At 41.9% G+C, this 24,661-nt stretch overlaps 3 protein-coding genes across 6 annotated transcripts; 2 read left to right on the top strand and 1 right to left on the bottom strand.

The window, feature by feature from the left end:
- Nucleotides 1-39: 39 nt before the first annotated feature.
- med11 (mediator complex subunit 11) lies at nucleotides 40-2,071 on the top strand. Its single transcript, XM_036525704.1, has 4 exons — nucleotides 40-113; nucleotides 615-728; nucleotides 1,330-1,460; nucleotides 1,789-2,071. Exons 2-4 carry the CDS (start codon nucleotides 659-661, stop codon nucleotides 1,930-1,932), a joined length of 345 nt encoding a protein of 114 aa, XP_036381597.1. The 5' UTR covers nucleotides 40-113; nucleotides 615-658; the 3' UTR covers nucleotides 1,933-2,071.
- Nucleotides 2,072-2,505: 434 nt separating this feature from the next.
- On the bottom strand, nucleotides 2,506-6,179 carry rnasekb (ribonuclease, RNase K b). The gene is made up of 3 exons (XM_036525009.1): nucleotides 5,970-6,179; nucleotides 3,830-3,912; nucleotides 2,506-3,600 (listed from the first exon to the last, which is right to left on the bottom strand). The coding sequence occupies exons 1-3, from the start codon at nucleotides 6,045-6,047 to the stop codon at nucleotides 3,456-3,458; spliced, it is 306 nt and encodes a 101-aa protein (XP_036380902.1). The 5' UTR covers nucleotides 6,048-6,179; the 3' UTR covers nucleotides 2,506-3,455.
- A 1,006-nt stretch (nucleotides 6,180-7,185) lies between these two features.
- On the top strand, nucleotides 7,186-16,356 carry LOC118774977 (chromatin complexes subunit BAP18-like). Of its 4 annotated transcripts, none has more exons than XM_036524629.1 (6): nucleotides 7,186-7,766; nucleotides 8,823-8,917; nucleotides 12,409-12,510; nucleotides 13,599-13,822; nucleotides 13,981-14,085; nucleotides 15,208-16,356. In XM_036524629.1, exons 1-6 carry the CDS (start codon nucleotides 7,746-7,748, stop codon nucleotides 15,270-15,272), a joined length of 612 nt encoding a protein of 203 aa, XP_036380522.1. In that variant the 5' UTR covers nucleotides 7,186-7,745; the 3' UTR covers nucleotides 15,273-16,356. The 4 variants fall into 4 exon arrangements, with proteins under 4 accessions (XP_036380522.1, XP_036380520.1, XP_036380521.1 ...); XM_036524627.1 differs by having other exon boundaries at nucleotides 13,978-14,085; XM_036524628.1 differs by having other exon boundaries at nucleotides 13,596-13,822.
- The last annotated feature ends 8,305 nt before the right edge of the window (nucleotides 16,357-24,661 follow it).

Here is a 24,661-nt window from a genome sequence, read left to right as displayed (position 1 = left end):
CTTTGCCTTTTCAGTTCTGGCAGCAAAGTTTGTCCCTCGGTGCATTCCGTGTGAATGGCCAGTTTGGTAGTGCTTCTTCGAGTCTACGTTGCGCTACGATAACAAAGCAAAGGGTTTGTGCGGGAACTTGAATATACTAAAAAGACAAAAATACTTTATATAGTGCTATCCGTACTGATTTACCAAAATATATTGTACAAATGACCGGAAGATACTTGCTGTAAACTAGCAGTTGTCTGATTAGCTGTCGCATCTAGACAATGTAAATAGCTAACTGCATGTATTATAAAACTTAGCCGGATTTTTGTATTGTGATTTTGTATTTGTATTGGATTTTTATATGATGCTGGTTCCTAACTCAACTGCATTCTTTCTATTGTGATTTGCTGGAGAGAATGAATAGCTAGCTAGCTACCAGCATGTACTTAGCTCTTCATTTTCATTGGGTTCAGTTGCCTTCGTTTTGGTGTCGCTCGCTACTAGAAAACTGGCTGTCTGTTTTAGCATTGTTCAGATTAATGCATACAAAATCTTCTTGCTAAGCAAATTATTTCGACTCTCTTCATGCAAAGTTTAGCTCGCTAGTGCGTAACCTCTTCGTCCTTTTGGCGCAGTGTCAGCCGACTCAGGAGGAGTGCTGGTGGAAGGGGATAGCAGGATGGCTAACGACAGGCTGCGAGCTCTTGAGGACGTGGAGAGGGAGATCGCCGTGGTGTTGCAGTGTGCAGGTCCGTATGCCACAGGAGGTTCGGCGGTCCCGTGGGCTCGAAGGGTGTAACTGGAGCTCACGGGTGGGGGTAGCCAGTTAACTATTTTATCTGGAACTCCAGAGCCCAGCAGGTCCTCATAATGAAGTGGCTGGGTAGCGCGAAAACTTAGAGCCCTAATGAGGAATGGAAAGCACGTGATTATCGCAGCTGAGGGTAAATGAAGTGCCTTCGCTTTGCTGTTATGGCGTAAGCGAGAGATTAGGAACGATGAGGGTGGATGCGGCAGCGGCAAAATAGCAAAATCCCAGTTTACAGTGGTCGCTATGCAGTGATAACTGTGAAAGGCATGTGCGTAGTCATGTGTGTAGTCAGTACAGTGACTTGGGGAAAACATAGAAAACACCCCACCAATTTAAGTGGAGTTTAGCTTGTATCATTGTTTTAAAACATTTGTGGGGACACCTTTTAGGGAGGACACTGGCATAATAGTCAGTTTGCTTTAGAATTCTGTGGACTGTCAAGGTGTTGTAATGTGTTTCCTGTTGTAGCAGTGCTCTTATGTCTCTCTGTTTTCTGATGCTGTGATGGATTCCCTCTCATTGAGTCTCTCCCCTCTCAGGGAATGTAGTGCTGGAGTTGTCCAAAGAAAAGCACAATGCCAGCTTCCTTGATCGCCAGCTCAGCCAGTTCACCAGCTCCATCAACAGGGTGGAGAGTGAGCTGAGCTCCCAGATACGCTACCTCACGCAGGTACACGCACACAGACAGGCATTACCAGCCTGTCACATACCCAAGTATAATATAAGATTGTATGGATGGATAACATGGGGACTGTGTGACAGAGTGTTGTCACTACAGTTGAGTATGCGCTCTGACTGCCATACCAACGAGCCTGGCTCTTTGGCGTTGCGGTCAAAGCTGCAGTTTGGTACCCTGTAGACCCGGGTTTGAGGCCGGGTGGGGTGACTGCTCTTGCCCTTCACTACAGACTGTAAGTCATGTGAGTCCCCTGGAAATGTTGCTGTGAAGCACATGAATATCAACAATAATTCATTTCTCTCCCCATCCCACCTCCCAGGTGGCAACAGGTCAACCTCATGAAGGCTCCACCTACTCTGCCCGCAAGGACTGCCAAATGGCCTTGAACCGGGCAGAATACGCCCGGGTCAAACTGGGAGAGCTGGGCCGGACCTGCGAGATTCTGCTGGACCCACAGACCTGAGACGTTGATCTCACACACAAGCACACTCTCAGGTACACATTACACACTCAGGCCACACACTGAAACAGATACACCACACACACAAAAACGCATTCTTTCAGACACAAACCTACCTATTTACTATGCACACATAGATACTCACTGGCTCTGGGACTGCTATGGGTGTACGTTATGGTTTGGAGCTTAATTGTACTTTCTGTGTTTTTCACTTTTCAGTTTTGTACATAAATGTCATCATGTACTGCATACAGTGTTTTTTGTGTTGCTTGTAAAAAATGAAGTTACTGTTGGTGATGGAAGCTTGTGCAGATTGTCTTGAATGAGCTGGTGTTTATATACAGCACATAGGGTAGAAGCACAATAGGTGCCTATTTCTGTATCACATCATCTCTGAATGTTGTGCTAAAGTATTTAGAAGATGTATGGAAATAATCTAAAATCAAAAAGTCTGATCTAAATATTTAAATGTCATCAAAAATGAGAGAGGAAAACTGTTTGCCCCGCTTTCAACATTATTGTTTCACCATGGACACAAAAATGTCTTTCCATTCTGCCCATGGATAAAACGCATAAGGTGCATAGTAGCTCCGTGCACCATGAAACTCTTAGGGGTTCCTTCACAGAAGGGCTCCCTCTCCTTCAAACAAAGTTCACTGGAAGGAGCACTAGGACTGGACATGACCCAACACCACCAACAACTAATCAGATTTTTGACACAGAGTTTTATTTTGGGTGTGGATGTCATTGTGAAACAACCAAAAAGAAATATTTTAAGCACACACCTCAGTCCAACAGGGTAGTCTACATGCCTGTTTATAGAGTTTTATACACCTTATTTAATATACAGACCATGTGACAAATAACTTACTGCTTTCACAGTACAGGTTTCACTACAGGAATACAAACACAAAACTCACAGTTAAAAATAATACCTTACACTAGTACAAGCTCTACAGCTACATCAATATAATCTCAATAACTTCATTTCAATTTGCCAAACACAGCAATTAATTTAAATTAGGAAACACAGCCTTTTAATTTTATGGAAGTTTGGAATGTAGATTATGTCTACCCTGCCCTTTAGCTGTATGATTTGTTCATATCCACCTCATTTCCTTGATGGCAATAACATCTCAAACAAAGGTAAAGAGCGGTAGAGAGACTCTTTTCTCACTGATCTGACAGATTTGTTTGATTTCTTGCCTGTACCTTTAATCTGAAAATTATTTTGTACTGGGTGCACCTACAAATTGGTTTTATAGCACTTTATTGCACTCGATCTTGGAAGATGTACAGAATAAACCTGGACAGATGGGCAAATATATTTACAGCAGCGGTTTAGGACTATGGTCTTTTGATCCATAGAGGAGAAGGGTTAAACATAAACTACAAAAACACATCTAGTGTGTATTCTAGACAGACAATAGTCTGTAAAGCCAGTAGGACCTGAATTGGGGTTGTAATGTCTGCAGCTCTCTCCAGTGTGAGGTGGTGCAGTGTTTCTTCCCATCCAGCAGGGGGAGTTAGTGCACCATGTACTCGTTGCGCTTGTTGAGCCGGACCTGGCAGAGGGACACGCCTCCCACTATCACATAGATGGCTGCTGCGATGAAGCAGTTGTAGCCCACCTGGTTGTACAGTCCATAGATCGTCTGAGGCGGGTTTTTACTGCTCGGGGAGATGTGAGAAAGAAAAGGTCAGATAAACAAACTACAGTAGAGAAACATGTAGGGTGCTGCATTTCTTCGTTTTTTGAAAAACTATTGCATTTTAAATATTTTATATTAAAATCTATTTCAAATTATATTTTGGTCTCCTTAAGCGTCTCCTCAAACTAAAAAGAGGTAAAAGGAGTAGAATGATACAGCTGTAGTATGAAAGTGGAAGCTGAACTCACTCCTGGCGGATATCTTCCTCTGTGAACGGCACATCCTCAATCAGCACAGCCGAGTGGGCGCTGAAGAAAATGCCCAGCATCACCTGAGAGAGAGAGAGAGAGGATGGGGGGATGAGTGGAGGGGACAGGGAAGGAGGGATGAGTAAGAAAACAAAGCAAAATAAGTGGAAGTGTAAACAAGTGTGAGAGTATCAGCCCATTATCTGCTGGTTTTTGTTCCGCTGCAGCTCCAGCCACTGTTTTACACTGTTCACAGTTTGCCCAGGCAGCAGTCTCAAATTTACATCCTACATGTTTTTCTACAACCATTTTTACACTGGAGATATCCATTTATTTTATCTAACATGCAGCAATAAAACAGCTTCCATTACTCTCAAAATAAACACTTTACACAAACCCTGGATGACTTCATTCCTGTTTGCCCAAGGATTCAGCAAATTTAAACTGAAAATTATAGACCTCTTACTGTGAGGTAGACAGGGAAAGGACACGCTCATCACTGGCTAGCCCATCCTGATAGCTGGATGCAGCCTGCTGAGCTGATAGTTCAACAAAGAACACAGAGTGCGCTGTTCCAACACCCTGCTACATACTACTCTCCCAGCCGACAAGACTCCAGAGCCAGCAGTTTCTCTCTTAAAAGTACCGGTGTCAATTTATGAACGTGGACGGGGAGAAAAAAACTGACAGGCACAAAGGATGCCAGTGTAGTTGGCATTTAATTTAGTTCTTGCCCAGAGCTGACTTGCTGAATGGATGTGCATTTGTGAGTGTGTGCAAAAAGTGTGATAAAAAGTCAATCAACCTACTTTTGCTATATGACCACTTTAGACCACCACCACTGCTATACCAGTATTCCATCAGAGGCCAGCTGAAAGGCAGACCAGGGCTGTGTTTGGAAGATCAATCTCTCTTTATGATATATGGATTGGCTTGACATGTTGGTGTCTATGAATAGGATATGCCATCCAGATCATTTAAAGATCAGTGTGTATGCACAGATGTACTGCAGGTCAAACCTTAATAGGTTCACATTTGGATATGTTCTAATTTTTAATTTATTTTGGTATCTCTGAACTGAGATGACTTGATCATGAAGGCAGAACTATGCTTTTTAAAACCTGTAAGTACTAATATTGATTATATTCCTGTACTGTAGTCCTTTACTGTGAGCAGTTTAGAGCTTCACTGAAAGTACAAAAGCAGAAAAAAGCAACACCTCCCAGCTGGAAATTAGAGGTAAATTAACACTGGGAACTTCTGCTTTTCCACAAAGTGAGTTACTAATTCATCACCAGCACTGACAGGGGGAAGCACGGAACTCGATCCTATGAAGACTGTGGACTGCGAGGACTGTGTGGTCACGGCCTTGTTCCATCATTTCGGTGTTAAAGTGTTACACACACTGCACAGTTAATGACAGGAGGCTGGTATGATTCCTGTAAACGAGATGTGAAAAACTCCCCGTTCCTCTTTCATATTCTCTGATTAACACGACGCAATACGGGTAATATCAGAAACCTCGAGATCAAGCCACAGTTGGATCAGTAAATTGAATGTAAAATAATGTATCGAGCTAGATGAAACCGTTTTGCTTAGTCCACACCGTGCAAAAGTAGAACAAAGGTACGTTCCACTATCTGATAGGTTTTCGTAGTTATGGGTGCGTTTTATTGGTTTAGTTTTAAACATTCAGAGAATATGACTATATCCTTGCTGAACACAAGCCCGCTGGCTATTGTTAGAATACTCTGTTAGCTTCTTTTCTGCGTAAGAACTCGACGAAAGGTTTACATAAGTCACATAACCGCGAGTCAATCAACCACTGTGGTCTGGGCAAATATCAATCGGTAGGGTAACACAAAATGCTTAGAGCCTTCGGATCGTCACAGTTGACAGTTCCCTGCCAAGAAGCTAACTAAACTAGCACAGCTAGCAATAAAATTGTCTGGAACTGCTATTTCACATACTTCCTTGCTACCTAACTTAGCTAGCTAATTTAGTCTCGTTTTGCTGAATTCCTTACAGACGTATTATTATAGCGATATTAATTAGAGAATAGATTGTAACATGTATTCCAACGTATTCACGGGCAGGCTAAGAAGCTAGCTGGTTAGCAATAGCAAAACGATGTCCTTACCAGCATAATGACTCCCCAAATGCTAAGCACTATTCCACACGCGGCCAGTTTGGGACCGCAAAATAAAAGAGATGGCATGATTTCGTCTGTATGTTTTTTCGTTGTTTATGTAGCTTGTATGTTTTCCAGATTTTATCCGTGTACACCGGCCTTCCCTCTTCCTTCAGTTTAAAAGGGCGACAGTGGCTCCTGGTCAGCTGACACTGACTAGTCAATCGATAACTTCCGGAAGTAGTCGACAGAGCCCGTCGAGGAAGAGTGGGCTTCATAATCATAGGGGGGGGACTAAACTATCGGGTTATTCTAAGAGGTCACTAAACATCCTCTGCATTTAGCCTGGAATAATAACGGCCGGAAATAAAAACACAACAGTTTCATAATCTTGTTAATGTTGTATCCAGGGAGCTCTGTTGAGGCCTCTTTGTGTTATATAAAAACTGTTTCCCCCATACAGTTTTATACATTTTCCGGCCTGTGAATAATCATGTGACATGGAATGTCAGCTGAGCAGGCGACGATGGGGGGGTGTAGTAAGGGTGCTGGACCGGGTGACAATGGGGGTGTTGACGAGATCCTCCAAAGCATGATATTGAAACTTTGTCGAAAACAGAATTATTCTGAAATCTGTGCTGCTGGTCAGTTTTTACAAGTAAATGCTTTTCAGCACGAGCTTCAGTGGACAAAATTAGACATTTTCCCCTGATAGACATGTAACTGTTTAACATGTTCAACAACAGAATTCAGGAATTCTTAAAAATAATTAGAATTAAAATTTTGTTGGCTGTAAACTGAAGAATAATATTGGACAGCTGCTATCATACAGAAGTTTTGAACTTGTTTAATATAAAAAATAAAATGGAGGAATATTCCGTTTCCACACATACAGCTTTAATAGGATGTAAGACATAGATGTCAAAAAGACGTTAATGTTATGATACGTTATGATAACTTAAAGAACGTTCCATAAGAGGTGGCTCTAATTAATTAAAAAAAACAACCTGTTTCTCTGATGCTACACATTTCACTTGTCGAGAGCACGTATCATAGTTCTTTGTTTTGTGTTTAGGGTACCGTAGCTTTCTAGCCACCCCTTGGCAAAAAATATATTCACAACTCAAATTGACAAACGTGACCATTGACCAATCAGGGATCAATATGAAATGTATTTGGCCAATCAGTGATGACATGCGCAAAGCTTGCTGGGAGTTTCTGGAAGAGTTGGGATTCATATTATTCTTGTTTTAATAATTTATTTAGGAGCCAGAAATTTGCCTATTGTGTAAATTACAGAAATGCAGTAGAAATTTCACCAGAGTTTGCTTACTGAAAGCGCAAGGGCGATTTCTGTAGGTGTGTTGTCTGTGTAGTGAATGGATTTCTAGCTTGTTAGACAGCTAGATCCTTCTCTGTAAACCTCAGCAGCTAATACCACTGTAAAATGTGTCAATATTGCACATTAGTGTGATTGTTTTCGCAGAATCGCCCAGTGATAACTAGCTACATTAAAATCGACAGAAACCTCTACTTTGCTTGCAAAGGCAGCAGTCAGAGAGTAACTAGCTAATAACGTTAGCTAATGTACTGTTGGCTAGCCAGCAAGCTAAATAGCTGGCATCGTGGCCAAATTCCTGGGTGCTGTCCGCTATGTTACTGATTTTTTTGTAAACGGGAAAATAAGCCAGTAACGGTCGTGGGAGTCTCCAAAGTAAAGTTTTAAGGACTGCTATCGACAACTTATCAGTTAGCTATTTCTCTACTGAACATTTTAGCGGGAAAATGACCTCAGCTTCAACCAAGGTAAGTAAGTTATTACAGACTACATCAACAGAGCACGTAGCTAGTGATCTTATGGCAACAGCTGTCTTACCTAGCTAGTTAGCTTGGTGCATTTGATGACATAAGTTTGCTACGGCCATTCAGATTTACTAAGATGTACTGTCACTGATGTTCAGTTAAGTTGCTGTGTGCACTTTGCGTTTGCTTACGAAACATTACATTCTAGAACAGAGGCATAATTTCCTGTCAGGGTTTTCTTCTATGCATACCACGATACGCATATTTTATGTAGATAAATTTCCACCCCATACAAACTTGGAAGACCATTTTGAATACTGTTAAGTTTAACCTCTCTAAAGCGACCATTTAGCCTACACTTCATTGAAAAATACGATTGCTACTTCGAACATTTACACAAGAATTCATACGATTTTCTTGAATTTTGTACAGCTTCATCCATGAAAATATATGAAATAATAATATAATATAATAATAATAAAATATATTATTATATATATAATAACATACACACACACACACCGTTTTACATATTTCCTAAATTCAGAATTTCCAGTTCCTGAAACCAGAAGTCGTTAGTAGCCTTTGAAAGACTAGCCTTTTCAGTAGTTTTACCAACGCTTACATTGAAGGGTGCACGTACACTGCAGGGTAAGGCGTGGAGCTGCGGTTGGAATTAAACCAGTCAGTTTACCCATTATCTGATAAGCTCTAAAATACGAGTTTGGGATGCCAGATTCTTCTGTAAAAAGCAAGTGTTGAAAAATGAGTTAAAATGTAGTCGTATGGGATTTGTCACATACAGCTTGGTATTTCACTTTGGTTCATTTTTATCAGGTCACAACTGGAAAGGGAAAAGCTGCCAGCCTCATACACTTGGCATAGAATAAGCCAAGTGGAAAAGTGGCTGTTATACACAACGCCCTGGGTCAGACAGCCAAACCACTCCCCAGTCCTTTATGCCAGTCTTTTTGTCTGAGTGTTTCATTGTGACTGTGACTGCAGGTTTGACTGTCTGTCACCTCTCTCTGTGCCCATGCATGTGTGTGTGTGTCTCAGGTAGGCGAGATCTTCTCAGCTGCAGGTGCTGCCTTCACCAAGCTTGGCGAACTCACCATGCAGCTCCACCCAGTGGCTGATTCAAGCCCTGCTGGGTGAGTCTCTGCCATTGCGGCAAGCAAACACACACACACACACACACAAGGAGGTTGTAAGACACCCATAAACACAAAGAAAAGCTTGGCATTGTGCTGGAGAAATTGGCTAATCTGTATGGTATATGAATTGTTTGATACAGTGGCCCCAGTGAATGAGGTGAGCCCTGTCCAGGTTATATAAAGCCACTGACCTGCCACAGCTGTAGGTCAGCCAAATATGATGTGTTTCCACTGACCTATTATAACTGTAGTGGAGATGTTTCCACACCAAATTGGCCTGGGACAGCAGTATGCTGGCCAACTGCAGACGAAATGGTACTTTGGCCATGAGCCCAAGTACATCAAGGAGCATGTTTACTAGGGGAGCAACGGATCACAAAACTCAAAGTTCGGATCATATCACGGTTTTTGAGTCACGGATCAGATACTTTTTCAGGTCAGCCAAAAAAAAAAAAAAAAGGGGGGGCACACACATATAACTATGCTTTCCATTTATTACTTAAAGAACACTTAAAGCAAGGAACCTTTGCCCATGGTCTTAAATGAAAACAACATTCAAGATGTCCAATGTTTAAATAAAATCTTAAAATAAAATATTCAGTACTCGATCAAGTTCAATATGAGTGCTTGTTCTGCTGTTCTTCGCCTGTGTCCGCAATCACTCCCTATTCACTATATTACACTTGATCGTTGGACTTAACTGCCAGCTACCTAGCTAACGTTAGTTTCAATTAATTTGAACAGATGAAGCTGGGTGCTAGCTCTTTCATTAAGTTAGCTAGTGATAGCTAGATAGGTAGCGGTATTATCTAGCTAGCAGGTTACTATCAGTTGCAGCTAGCTAGTCACTTAGCTAGCTAGCTGGCACAGTTAGACACAAAGATGTTCATACAAATGTTCAAATAAACTTATATCCAGAATAATATAAATATATATAAAATAGATAAATATAATATATATATATAATAGATATAAAACTATATCCAGAAAATTACTAACAACACTAATAACAATGTCTTCACAGCACTTCTGCTAAGTAAGGTTGCTCGTTTTTAAAATGGCGCTTGTATCTTTTCACTGTAACTCTGCATCAAGATTTAGGGAATTATTACTTTAAAAACTAACAGTGGCAGTACAACTGTATTTCACACTATTATGGTTAAACTTTGCAATTAATCCATGGTTCACATGCGTGCCGAACTGTGGGGGGGTCTGTATGGATTATGGATCAACTAGGGTCCGTTACAACACTAATGTTTACACAGTGCAGAATACCATAAGTTTAAATTGCTTAAGATGCTTAAAATGCTTATCGCTAGTGAGGTAGCACAAGTGTGTTCATTTATCATCCAAAGTTCATGTTTGAAAATAATCATTTTTCATCCTGAGCTGTACAGAGGATTGGCAGATAATTGCCATTATGCGGTGCAGTTTTCTTATTCCGGCACAATGAAAACAGGAATGATGAAAGCATTAGACTCCAGATTTGCTCTCCCCTTGTATGCCAATGAGTGGTACATGTGGCAGGCAGTGTTACATTTACTTGCAAACATGCCCTATAGCAACAGGCAAGACTTCATCAGCTGAAATACATGCATCCATTAGAAAGGGTACAACGAATAGCTAAAGTCAGTGGAAACAAGGATGAAGGTCTGACCCCATGACACACAGATCACGGCTTGGAAACTCCAGTCTTAAAGGGCCATGACAGTTCTGGTTGTGATGGTGGCTTTCAACCCCCCCAAAAAGAACAATTTTGAGCACTGTTCGTTTCAGAGGCGACAGTTCTGCTGAAATTAAAACTGGCATTCTAATGCCCTCCTCCTGTCCCTTGGCAAAGCCCCGCTTGCAAGTGGCCGTTGGTGAGAGAGGGAAAAGGGCGACGTCTGTTCCTGCTCACTGAGCAGCAGGCTGGGTCACGCTGTGGGCACAGACAACAGACGTGCTCTCATGAAATAGAAATGGGAAGAATGGCAGCCATTTTGGCCCTCGGGGGTCAGAGGTCACTACCCAGGATTCCTCACAAAGACCAAAAGGGGAAGTGGCACAGCATTTCCAAACCTACTTCACAGAAACATGATGAATTTTTAAAAGATACATTCTGTGTCATTTTTTCCCTTTCAGAATGGAGAAGCAGTGAGTCAGAGACATGCTTGGGTTTTTGCCCCTGACTAGAGTCTCCCTCTCTATCAAAGCAAGATGCATTTTTCTGATGTGAATGCACTGTGATATGTGGTCTGGTTATCATACAGGACCATGGCTTCTGTGTTCTTAAACTGCCCCAGCCTACATAATTGATGTAACACAGGGTTATATTTAGCTTTGACATATTTTGTAACAGGTGCTTAATGACTAAAGCATTTTGATTGCTGTCAGATACTTGACTTAATTTATTGTGACCATACGTCAGTGTCACTGAATGTGGACATGGAGGAGATGCAGCTCAGAGTCAAACACATGTGCGGTAGAGTTCAGGAGCCAGACTGTTACTCACAGCTCATCTCCATGAGGTCATGACTCTTACAGTCAAGGACTTGCAGCAGTAATGACCCTGTGCAATTATAGCACCACATCCTGATTTCCAGTTCAGCTACCTCGCTGTCCTACCTGTCAAGCCAACTGTGTGTCAAGAAGTGAACATTCCAGGATTACATTTTAAAATTACTCTGTTGCTGTAATTACTATTGTCTGTATAATTCAATTATCTTAAATACGTTATACAACTTTAGTATTCTCTGTAAATCTCTCCAGTGTCAACCAGAAGCAGATGGGCTCCCCCTCTGAGCCGGGTTATGCTCAAGGTTTCTTCCTGTTAGTTAGGGAGTTTTTCCTTGCCACTGTTGCCTTAGGCTTACTCTCAGGGGGTCTCAGGCCTCATAACAATGTAAAGCTGCTTTGTGGCAACTTGTGTTGTATAAAGCGCTGTACTAATAAAATAGAATTGAACTGAATTTTACTTTTTTTGCATTTCAGTTTGCTGAAGTCTACAGGCTGTGGTGGAGTGATTCACAAGAATTATCACAGTGATTTTTGGGAAGGGTGACAGTTTCTCAAATTTTGAGGAGAGAGATGTCATGTACCCATCCAGTAATGAAGTATAGTACTGATGTTACCATGTGCACATTATATTTTTTGCCATTTCTGATATGGGAATTCAGCTGCAAGCTAACTTGCCAAAAACATTAACACTTCATCATTTACTGACACGCCATATCCACATCGACCTCTGTGTGGTTAAGTGTATATGGAGCTACTTGCTTTCAGCTCCACCTTCCTGGTGGTAACGTCATTTTTTGTGTGACCACCACAAAGGTGGGGGGGTGCAGTTAGTGATGAGGGGCAGGGTCAGATATGTGTGGCAGGGGGTGGCATTAGGCAGATAAATATGGTAGTCAGGCAAAGGCATGGTTTTGTGGTTCTGGAGCACTCAGCAGTCCAGCAGGTCAAGGGCAGAGGAAGTGATATTATCTTTTCCTCCTGTCTTTCAGAGCCAAATGGACAGATACAGAGATTGAAATGCTGAGGTCAGCTGTGCGGCGCTTTGGAGACGACTTGAACACCATCAGCTCTGTCATCAAAGAGCGCACCGTGTAAGTGCCACCCCTTTCATCCCCGTCTCCCTCTCTCAATGAGCGCACCATGTTTGAGGACCTCCTACACTCCTCCCAGGCTGCTCCTAACCGCCCTTCCTCCCCGCGGAAGACGTGCTCTGTCTCTCGCCTGTCTCTGAACACCTGGCTTCTCCATCTGTTAACCACATCTCTCTGCTCCAGTGCCAGCTGCTCCTTTTCTCCTGTGTTACCTGTTCTCTCTCTCTCTCCCTCTCTGGGAGGGCCATACTGGGCTGCTCCGTTCCTCCAGACTCCATCAGGGTCTGGCAGCTCTCATGCGCCATTCGCCATTCGTGATCAGTTTGGCTAGAGCTGCAGAAACGCTGCTGTCATCACTGAGACAAGCAGACAGAGCAGAGCGCTGGCAGTGGGCAGTTTTGTTCTGATGTCTTTAACAAGCAATATGGATCGCTGACTTTGTAAAGAAAGACTAATTTAGGATTAATAAAAGCTGTGAGCACTTTATGAAAGCTGGCTAAACTCAGGATCCATCAGAACGCTTGACACAAGCACCTTTGCTGACTGAGCCACTGAGGAGCCCCAGCTGCCATATTTTCAGAGAAATTTTACACCTTTTGCTCTCCACTAAATGGCTGGACCTGATCGTGGGTGTGGTCATTGGGTATTTGACCACAGTAGTTCTAAGGACCAGCGTGACCTCCACACCTAATGCACACCACCCTTGCTGCCTGTCTGCTTCATTATTGCTCAGCTTGCCCCCCCACCCCCCGAGAATCTGAAATTGTCCAAACCCCTTGTGCCAGCTTGCCGTCTCTCCCCCTAAAGCAGGGCCCCTGTTTCTGTCTCTCCCTGAAGCAGGGCCCCTGTTGCCGTCTCTCCCCCTAAAGCAGCGCCCCTGTTTCTGTCTCTCCCCCTAAAGCAGGGCCCCTGTTTCTGTCTCTCCCTGAAGCAGGGCCCCTGTTTCTGTCTCTCCCCCTAAAGCAGGGCCCCTGTTTCTGTCTCTCCCCCTAAAGCAGGGCCCCTGTCTCTGTCTCTCCCTGAAGCAGGGCCCCTGTTTCTGTCTCCCCCTAAAGCAGGGCTCCTGTTTCTGTCTCTCCCTGAAGCAGGGCTCAGATCAAAACCACAGTGAAGCGCAAGCTGTACGAGGACAGCAGAATGCCCCTCTCCTCAGACTCCTCCAAAAAGGCCACCAAGAAAACAGTGGTGGCTGTGGCCCCCGCCCCAGCACCCCCTGCAGTCATCACCGTGCCCACCTCACAGGTCGTCGTGACGACAGGGCTGCAGAACCCGTCTCCTGCACCACCTGCCATCAAGAAGCAAAAGACGGCTGGTGGGTTCATAGTATTTCCTGTGGTGGGACTTGACAGCACCTGGTGCAACGATTCCTCTGTCCCACCATGTTAATTCAGCCTCTCTCTCCATCTTTATGCCTGCCTCTGTGTGCATGTGTTCATGTGTGTGCCCACCTGTCTTTCCTTGCCACAGCAGACGTGACCCTTAGTGCTCTGAACGACTCCGATGCGAACAGCGACCTGGTCGACATCGAGGGACTGGGAGAGGGCTCTGCCTCCAAGAAGCTCAACTTCGATCAAGGTGAAGGTTGCCCAGTACCAGGCCTCAATATAACCCAACTCCTCTACTCAAAATCACACAGCCCTCTGGGTCTTTTCTCCAGAGACAGGATTGTTGCCTGTGTGTACACTGCCTCTGATTCTCATTGTTGGAGGTGGTGTTGTCACGGTCATGGCTTTCAAAATCTTGGTGCTAGTATACAGGACAGTGAATGCGACAGCCCCCTCATACCTTTGACCAGTTTTCAAACCCTATGTTCCCTCAAGATTGCTGCACTCTGCACCTACAGGGCAACTGACTGTCCCAACCTGATAGGGTCACTCTTTTCAGACACGATCCCTGTCTGTACTGGTCCCTCAGTGGTGGAATGAACTCCCCACGGAGGTTAGGACAGCAGAATCGCTGGCTATCTTCCGACACAGACTGAAGACGCACCTCTTCAGACTGCGTCTCATTTCCACTTCGATCCCCGCCCATGACAGTATCAGGGCGGGGACCTCTAGTATCTGATACTTATTTTGTGTGTAGTATTGTCGTGTATTTTGGATTCTGTGTTCTAGGTACTGTTATAATGGTAGTATACTTGGCTTCCGTCAGATTGCACAAGTTACTTGAGGTAGGACTTGAATAGTGTTCTACTCACACTCACTGGGAGTGTTGTTAGCCTGGTCTGACGCGGTTGCTTGTTTATATTGAATGGGTACACTTATGTTCTATTGTGCTGGAAGTCGCTCTGGATAAGAGCATCTGCTAAATGCATATAATGTCATTTAATTTAATGTTATGGTTAAATATTTTTGCACAGGAAAATTCTTTTGCCTGAGTTCACCTCTCAAACTTCTGCCCTCTAATGTGTATTTGATTATGGATAGTTATGGTGCAGACAATCAGGCAGCATACCAAATTCTGATAATCTGAATTGTGAAAGCAGATCATTTTCACTTGTTTTCACATTTCAAACGATGGCATGAAAGTGTCTGTTAAATCTGAGGAGGGATTATGCAGTCATGCTCAGTGACAGTAAAGCTTTTTAACAGCACCTCAGGGGGAATTTACAGTAGCAGGGTCTTGATTCCAACTTAGGTGGTCTCAGGTGTTCTGTATACACCCTGTGTGTGAATCCTGTTTCTCCACCTTCTTCAGAGAGCCTCAACCTGGATTCCAGTCTCATCATGAACTCCAGTGACCTGCCACTCCTGTCCCGCTGATCTCTGCCCCCTTCTGCTCATCGCATGTGGACAAATGGTGCCCCTACTGGCCAGAGAATGAACTGTTCTGTGCTGTAGTAGTTTGCCACTCGTTTCCTTAGATGCACTGTACATACAGAAAGGGCATTTAATCTGGGAGGAAAGTGTTTTCATATTTGTGTGAACAGCAAGGGTCCTCTCACAACATGCTCATGCACCTTGAGGGACTTTAAAGAATTTTTTGCTCAAAAGCTTCACAAGTTTGTATAGTTACATATGTGACCTGTAGTGAGAGAATCAACATTGCAGTTTTCAGCAGCTGAATATTCTGCATGTTTCTGTTTAAGATAAATATCATAGACAGCCGTGCAGTGAAGGGGGGCGAGTGATTTAGTAGGATTTCAGCAGGACTTCTGTGTACCATGTTAAAGTTATGCTGCGAATTTTGGTTGCGAATCAAACAGGCAGCCTCTTTTACCTTTTACCTCTAGAGAGCGAAAAACCCAGGAGCTGCAGCCCATTTGAACAGTTTCTGTTCAGTCATTGTGTTGAATACATTTTACTCAATACTGTAGTTCAGCAGAGGGTGTATACTGCCTTACTACCACCATGGGCGTGAGGCCATCTGTCCATATTCACACTCCCTCACCATTCAAAAAGCTAACTTTCATCAGCTAACATTTGAGTGACTGTCCTCTGATTATCCCGTAAAGTGAAGTCATTCAACTCTTGTCTTGTTTAAGCTAATCTTTGGCAGCAAACTTTGTTTTCACGGTGTTGTAACTGTAATAATACCAATATAATGTTGTTGCAGCATCACAGCAATGTGGTGGGAATGTAATGTTAGTTGGGTGGGCATTTTTCCCCTCCTTTGGGTTCATTATTTTCCTGTCACTCTTGTTCAATCTCCAAATCATCATCAAAAATTGAATACTTTTTATTATTTAAAAAAGGAATTTTCTGGACTGTACTAAGATACAGATTATCTATGGGGGTCATTTTTATTTATCCAAATTAGATTATGATGTAATACCAAATACTATAACTGAAGTGAATTGTCCCATTTCAAGAGAATGATTTTCCACTCCTTAACATTTTGAAGATAGTCCCAACATATCTCTTTAAAATTAATTCACATATGAATGATATACATGTCAACATTGTTCTGTATATTATTGAGCTCTTGTGCTTACAGCAGTTTATTATCTGTATTTACAAGATGTGTAAGCAGTCACGAGAGGGTTTAGGATTTGTTGTTTTAAATGCATTTTTAGCTTCTGTTTGCTGCAACTGAGTGTGTGTTCAGTAAAGGCCTCTATGGTGAAATGCATAATGGGAAGTGTGGCTCTTACTGGTTGATCTAAAACAGACTGTGGATGATGAAATTAGTTTCCCAGAAAGCACTGCAACATACAAGCCTTTTCAAAGCAGAGCTGAGTCTTGTGCTACTATTCATAAGCATTGAGAACAACACTTAAGCGTGGAAAATTCTAATAATGAGATTAACCTTTGGCTACATGTAAGAAACATTCACAAAGTAATTTATAAACCATTTTATATCCTAACACTGGTCATAAAACAGCAGAAAGGCCTACCCATGATCATACAATGACTTGATACCACACTTAAACAGATAAGGTGTCACAGCTCATGAACAATGGCATCAAACTTGCATTGTTCATAAACCCCGGAATGCTGTTCAACATCTGTGAGAATGACTTGACAAAATACTGATCAGATTGGGCAGGGATTCCAGCTATGAAAGATGCAAGTACACAATCAGTCACATCATTGATGCAAAAAATATGACATTCACAAATTGGAGATATTCTTATCCTATATGCCTTAGCTGATAGGTCACTGCAAAACAAAGTAATTACATCCATATTTGGTGTGCGATATCTGCATGAACGCGCATGAACATCACATGGGTTTCCTAGCAACCACATAAAGCTCTATTTATTCTTCATATGAGAATTTGCCCCACTGTTTCAGTGTAAACTTTCCAAACATACCATTACAAACACACCTTTAGCAACAAACTCCCAGGTGTAAGTTTAAGGTTAGAAACAATTTTAAAGGTACAGCCCAATTTTAAGAGATTTATGGACACATCTTACAATCTCTCACATCTCTTTTCATGCAAGACCAACAGGAAAACGCACTGCTATGACAGTGTGTGGAAAGATCATAATATTGTTAAATTACAGCAATGGCGAAAGAACGTAATGATTTTGTGGTTTGTGTAACTTGCTGAATCAGCCAAACTTTAGAAATGCGTGTGAGTTTTAGTGCATAAAACATTTGGATGAACATCTGGATGAACACGATGTTCCCACTTCCACAGGGGAAAACTTGAGTGTAAAATCTACAGTTACAACACCAATTTTCTAAAATTCTATAGAAGATAAGTAAAGAAAATACTCCAACTATTCTAAAATCTGAACAGCTAACATGCATATACTGTTTTATTGGCAGGCCACTCCTATATGGGAGATGGCTGCTGTTGTAACGCATGCTCACTGCATGCTGTTATCTGGGTGTGTGTGTGTGTGTGTATGTGCGCGCGTGACGGAGGTCTCTTGTGTCTCCCCCAGAGCTGAAAAGGGACTCTACTGTATGAGCCTGGTGCAGAATGGATTCCTACTGAGGGCTCAGCCCAAGCCACAGCCATCACCATGGTGACAGGGGTTCCAATACTGCCATAGATGTCGATAGACTACATTAACCAAGCTGATCTATCTAGCCTGTGTGAAACTGCCCCTTTCAAAGGGGCACGGTAAAACATCTAGAATTAAAACATATGTATCTAAATTTTAGCAAAGAGTAATGACATTATGGTGTGCAGCAGCCTCGGTCACTGTCCATGGGTAGCAGTTTGCGTTTAATATTATAACTGGTCTAGTCCTCATATTTCTACCATTATCACACTTATTCAAAGGCCCTGTAGCAGCAGTTCTCCCACATGCTGAACCGAATGCCCTTCACCCCAACATTGTGTGTTGTGTGTTCTGATCCAAAGGCCCTGCACTGAGAGCTGGGCTGAATGACCCAGATTGTCAGCACAAGGTGCTGGTACACTAGTCCAGCTACTGCTGACTCAAACTACACAGCAGCTGCAATGACCTCATGAATGTATACACTCCCCTAATAGCCTACTGCTTGAAATCTCTGACTACTTATGAAAGACATTAAATAGTTATGAAATACAAACTTAGACACCCCCCCTTCCCACCTGTTCCCAGCGACAGCAGCGATGATGTTGCCTGCTCCAGAGTACAAAATGAAGTCACTGCTGTGGAAAGGAAGGCAGACCACTGCAAGCCCTGGGATCCACAGCAGCCAGCTCTTCCCAGAGCTCCCAGGAACAGCACACAATGGTTTGGAACATGTCCTGTGGAGCGTGCAAACCATGATGTGCTGCTAGAGGGCGCTCTGGAGCCAAGGTGCAGAGGGCGACAAGGTGAAGCCAAATCCTGCAGGGTGGCTCCCCTGGGTGAGATTGGTACTGTGGGCTCCAGAAGGTCATCCACGGGTCAGCTGCGGAATGAAACATTTTTAGAGATTCATTGTCAAACCGGCAAATTTAATCCTGTTGAGGAAATTCCATGAAGTGGTTAAAAATGCAATGAAGTGCTCAATGCCATTCTTGCAGCTTACAGCATCTGCAGTGCCCATGCTACTGCCTGCACTGTGACGTCTGAGGACTCCAGCCACCGCGCATCCACCAAGACCATTTTCTTTCCTATTCCATCAAATCATTCACTTAGTTGCCATGGTCACTACCAAAATTAACTGCGTTTTTAGCTAGCGTGTAGCTACATAATTATATATAAATAATAACAAGTAATGAATCATTTCTATTTATTTATTTTAGAAAGAGTACCAGGGTTACACCACACACTTTTAAAGGTCCAGAAACAGTTAGTTTCCTAAATGCCCTGAAGCTGCTGAGGAATGAGAGTGACATTACTTTATGACATTAAATTCGCTTTAAAGGAGGCAGTCAGAATGGAAGTACTTTGCAGTGACACTGATAGTCACTTCCTGTTTCTCCACACAACACCTACTGGCCCACACTAAAGCTAAAGATTCTAAAACAATCTTATACTTGTGTGTAAAGCATGATTTCACCATTAATAATTCATCTGAACCACAAAAAATGGTACTCGTAAAAACAAGCAACACTGTTACACTGATAAACACAAGCAAGTGGCAAAGCAGTGCTTTATTCATGTGAATTGGAATCAAATCTGTATTGTCCTCTGCAACCTGGTTAGCCAGCAGAATATCCTCCCATTTCAGACTGGTGGGAATGGTGCCCAAACAACCTGCTTTAGGACAGTCACCATCAAACTGGCATCGACTCAGTTCTAGGGCCTGCCATTCAATTCTAACAATGCAGAAACTACAGAAAAAGAAAAATATTTTCACTAATAGGAACAAATCGGCAGGCTTGACTCTTATTCTGCTCTTCTTGTACTGGTTTCTGATGTTCACCAATTACACCACAGGCCTAATTATACTGCAAAGCGAGTATGTATTTTTTGCATATCAGAAAAGAAAAAATTGTAGTGGTTTGTAATACCTTTCATGCCAAAAAGCACAGTGAGTCTGAAAATTAAACTGATTGGACAACTGCAAATCTGCACAACAAAATGGAGGACATGACACACAAAATGGAAGAACAGGCAGATAAACCGAAGGCCCAAAAGCACCTGGAAAGGCTGCTCTACGAAGACGGACAAAATAGGACATACACACACACACTCATTCAGCGTCAGAAAAATTACAGCTGCTACAGAAAATTTCATTTCCTGTAGGAAACAAATGATGAAGCAATAAAAAAGAAAAATAATGAATATAAAATTTTCAGACTAATTTTTATAAAAATGACAGAACAAATTTAATTAAGAAAGCAATGATAATGCAAACGATCACTTTGGTGGAGATTTTCATAAAGATTTGAATTGCTGCTTAAAAATAGTTCCCCAAATTACACCACACCCAAAGTGGTGTACTGTAGAAACAAGTAAACTCACACGCACATACAAAGAAGAACAAAAAATATTAACAAACTAATATGTAGTAATAACGCTGTATTACTATATTATAGTCAGCTTGTACATTGTTGCTGTGTTTTCCCTTTTTCACCTAAAATAGCTGGCATACACAAAACACAAAACTATGGTTCGAAGCATCAAATAAAAAAGTCAACTCATCGCAGGACAGTCAGACATGTATTATTTAGCCAAAAAACTAAATAGAACCCCAAACAAAACAACAAACAAAACAAAAACGAGTGAGCAAATATATTAAGACTTAATCACAACCAAATTCTGATAAGACCTATCTACATTACAGCTCGGTTTGGGCATTACCTAGGAATACACACTTGAACAGAATTAAGATAATTAATATGTGATCGGCTCTGTGTAGTTCAGATACTGGCATTTTACAACAGAAATGATCACTTCAGCTCACAGTTGTAGGAAGAGGCGAGAGCAGAAAGGGCTTTGTACACATTCAACGGTCCAGAGGAAAAAAGAGAGAGAGGAACAGAGAGGGAGAGGGAGAGAGAGGGTGAGGACAGAGTGGAGAGCAGAAAAGCGAGACGCAGATGAAACGCTGACACTGGCTTTGCACTCCCTCCTGCAGCCCTAGCAGGCTGCTAAACTCCACAAGTTAAAAAAGGCATGGAACGGCAAGAGAAGAAGGAGCTGCACTCACCTCGCGTCCGCGTCCACAAAACACCATCGGGGGGAAAAAAGCACCCAGGTAACCATCGCAAAATCACCATCTAATCCAAACACCCTTTTTACATCCACCATGGATCTGCATGATATAATCATTGCAAAAACATTAAACGTATTACGATCAATTTCATTGTTCTTCTTTTGTAAGAAAAGAAAAGAAAAAAAAAAAAAACAGGCCCCTATTCTAGTCAACCTCTTCATCTCTCACACTCGCGTATAATTGCATAATGGCAGAAACAAAACCCATCCCTACTATTAAACGATGAAAAACAAATACAATATAAATTCGGTTTATAAAATAACACACAAGAATGTACAGCAAATCTTTATACAATCATATGGAATCGTATGCAAGACTCAACCAACCTGAGAGCACAAAAAAACTAAACAAAAATAAAACGAACACATGAATATAATCTAACAGGCCACAAATACATAGATAAATGTAAATATTAATATGGAAAAAAAAAACGACACAACTCAACACACAGACTCTACAGGCCACTACTAAATGCAAATTCTAAAATAGGTATCTCTTTCCTTGGCAACAGAGGGGTGCTAAGCCCTAAAATTTGTTGTTACCCCCCCGGTTCCCTCTGTGTTCCCCTTCAGAGAGCAGGTCTCTGGCGGCCGGATGGCTGGCTTTGCCGTAGATACTGAGGCTGTCTCAGGGACTTGGTAGGCATAAGAAGCAGCACTCCGTAGCCTTTTTCCCGGGACATCACTTTCTACAATAAAAATGAACCTTTTCGGGGGGCTGGAAAAATCTAAAAAAAAATCTGGGGGTCCACCTGGCGTGGCTTTAGAGGGGTATGAAGTTTGGGGTCTGTCGCTGCTATCGTTTGGGTGAAAAAAATTATTTTGCTGGGGTTTGTGTCTGGGCTAAACCAACGCTAACATCATTCGCTCGCTAGCTTTCTCACTCGTACGCTTGCCAAGGCATTCGCACAGGCAACAGAGAGAGAGAGAGAGGGAGAGAGAGAGAGAAGAGCGGGAGGGTGTGTGTGTGTGTGTGTGTGTGTGTGTGTGTGTGTGGCCTGTATGTATATGTATGGGGGGTTGTGTAACTATAGACAGGAAAAGCAACAAGAAAAAGAAGCAAGATGTTGTTCATCTAAATATCAGGTTGGCTTGTGTACTAATGTTAGAGTAATATAAGCTTTGCACTGCATCTCCACTCACTTACACACACACACACACACACACACACACACACACACACACACAAGGACATCCAACAACACACAACCAAGGAGGATTTGCCTTCTTTCAGCTTATGTTGGCTTTGGTTCGGCGAACACTTAATGGATAGTAAAAAGGAAACTAAAGAGAGAATCACAGGGAATCAGTATGAGAGAAATGAAGGAAAGACTGAACAAGAAAACTGCCTTTTTTCTAAACTGGTGTCTTTTAACTCTTTCCTTGTAGACCCGGTCTGAAACAAGTGCCTCTCCCCTTTATGTACCGTGTGGCGAGTGAAGCCAAGTGTGGAAAATCTCAGTCTGGTTACACAGATAGTTTTACCCAAGAGGGAGACCCAAATGATTCTCTCCCTCACACACACACACACACACGCGCACACACACACACACACACACAAAATGCACAGCTTTCTGAAAGTCAAGTAACAAATAAAGCAACCAAAAAACATACATGCCTATTCAAAATAAAGTCATAATTTGTCTGTTTTTATGTACCATTGTTAACAGGGACATTTTAATTGGCAGCAGTGACTGTAATTAAAAGCCACAAAACAATTTAAGATAAGAATACCCTTAAGCTATTTGACCACAGAACAAACGGCATCTTTTACAACTCCCTTGCCACACACAGACACACACACACACACACCAGTTTCAGCACATATTCCCTACACTGAATTATACCAATATTATGAACAATTACTGCCAATTCATCTACTCATCTTGCTAAAACCTGTGAATGAGTTTACGAAAACACACAGACAGACACAAAAAAGGTTCCAGCAGTGATGGGAAAGCACAGTTTGTGGGACTACTGAAAATCACATAGGAAATGGTCCTTAACAGACTGTAAACTGACCAGGCTATGAGACACTTTAAAAAAAGGAATGGTCTCACACAACTGCCCCCACACGAAAAAGCACAATCCTGCCGATTATCAAGAAACACAAACTATCATAACCACCGGCAGTAAGTGAAGCAGGCACTCGAATGCTAAATAAACTCTTTACAAACATGGATTCATCTGTAAATTCCATCATTTTTCAGTAAGATGATGTCTGTATGCAATTAATAACTAACATATAACCTACTCATAAAACTGTGTCAGTACTAAAAAATATAGTTTCAAAAACCTCAAAAAGCAGGCAACTGTGACACGAAACCACAACGGCAAGAATGAAAAGATGAAAAGATGTCTGTGATACATAATAGCTACCGGAATACTTTAAGACAGTAATTTAAGTGAAATCCTCATGACTACGATAAATTCAATTTTTTACACTCTAAAGAAAACACTTTATCAAAAAATACTCACAGAAACGTCATTGGGAGCTTGCACCTGCCACGGTATTTAATCATTTGTAATTATTAACGACCCGAAAAGGTAACTTTCTAAGGCAAAGCCTCCGCCAGTATGCTTAGTGGTAAAAGTACTGTCCCCACACAAGGTCGGTATTCTAGCGGAGGCAAAACTTGACAGTTGCTCTCTTGACTTATCAGACAGCGTTTTCACGGATGACCTAATGCCTTAGTCATAAGGGTCGCTGGGGCCACAACGTTTCAAACGTTTTCACCTCAAATTAGAAAGTAATTGATATGCATTCCTGTGGAGCAGCGCACGTACACGCACACACAGACAAATAAGAATAAAAAGAAATTCTGACGTGATGAAATCTCTGAGAGAAGCTAAAAGTGTAAAGATAATAACAGACCCCCATTTAATTATTTCTTTACATAACAGAATTGATAATTAGGCTATTAATAATTTCGACTATTTTTCAATTACGTGAACCTAGTATTGCAACCAAGGATCGAAGAAATAACGTTTGGATATTTTCTGAAGTTAAGATAAGAAGGGCTGTCAGCATCACGACGACTCTAATCTTCATCAATATTAGCACTGGCCGCAATTATCAAGTATGAATAAATAAATGACACAACTGGCACATTGTGAATTTTCAGTTCACCGTTAAAATAATTCCGTTCAAAACATCTGGCAAAAAATATGTTCTGCAAGTAAGTGACTGTCGAAAGGTGAGAGAATAATTCAAATATAATTCTGCATGAATAATAAATATCGCAATCATTCTTAGACATGATCAACTTGTAACGCCCTAACAGCCTACACACAGTCCTAGTAAATATCTATGCAAACAACATTTAACAAAATCTGTATCTCGGTAGTTATGTTGCTATTCCTTAACTGGTATGTATTTGATCACACGATAGAATATAAAATAAATGATGATATCTGATCTACCATGTACCGAATTTAACAAGCAATTAATATTTCATTATGATCGCATGTACAATTCATTACGGTTATGGTTTGCATTTAATCAGTCATTCCTATGATGTAACGTTAGTATGTATTTTACAAAAATACCAACTGAAGCATGACCTTACCTTAGTAAGGCACACAAAGATGTTTAATTTTTCACTTATTTGAGAT

This window comes from Megalops cyprinoides, chromosome 3 (assembly GCF_013368585.1).
Source record: "Megalops cyprinoides isolate fMegCyp1 chromosome 3, fMegCyp1.pri, whole genome shotgun sequence".
Taxonomy (NCBI): Eukaryota; Metazoa; Chordata; class Actinopteri; order Elopiformes; family Megalopidae; genus Megalops; species Megalops cyprinoides.
The sequence above is the reverse complement of the archived record's forward strand: the minus strand, read 5'-3'. Positions and strand labels throughout refer to the sequence as shown.

Bases quoted from the DNA above. Each gene is read 5' to 3' on its own strand.
- med11 (XM_036525704.1), top strand. From the start codon at position 659: ATGGCTAACGACAGGCTGCGAGCTCTTGAGGACGTGGAGAGGGAGATC. The intron at 729-1,329 runs GTCCGTATGCCA...CTCCCCTCTCAG, and splicing joins CGTGGTGTTGCAGTGTGCAG to GGAATGTAGTGCTGGAGTTG. The intron at 1,461-1,788 runs GTACACGCACAC...CCCACCTCCCAG, and splicing joins AGATACGCTACCTCACGCAG to GTGGCAACAGGTCAACCTCA.
- rnasekb (XM_036525009.1), bottom strand. From the start codon at position 6,047: ATGCCATCTCTTTTATTTTGCGGTCCCAAACTGGCCGCGTGTGGAATA. The intron at 3,913-5,969 runs GTAAGGACATCG...TCTCTCTCTCAG, and splicing joins TTTGGGGAGTCATTATGCTG to GTGATGCTGGGCATTTTCTT. The intron at 3,601-3,829 runs GTGAGTTCAGCT...CTCCCCGAGCAG, and splicing joins GAGGAAGATATCCGCCAGGA to TAAAAACCCGCCTCAGACGA.
- LOC118774977 (XM_036524626.1), top strand. From the start codon at position 7,746: ATGACCTCAGCTTCAACCAAG. The intron at 8,918-12,408 runs GTGAGTCTCTGC...CCTGTCTTTCAG, and splicing joins GCTGATTCAAGCCCTGCTGG to AGCCAAATGGACAGATACAG. The intron at 14,086-15,207 runs GTGAAGGTTGCC...CACCTTCTTCAG, and splicing joins GAAGCTCAACTTCGATCAAG to AGAGCCTCAACCTGGATTCC.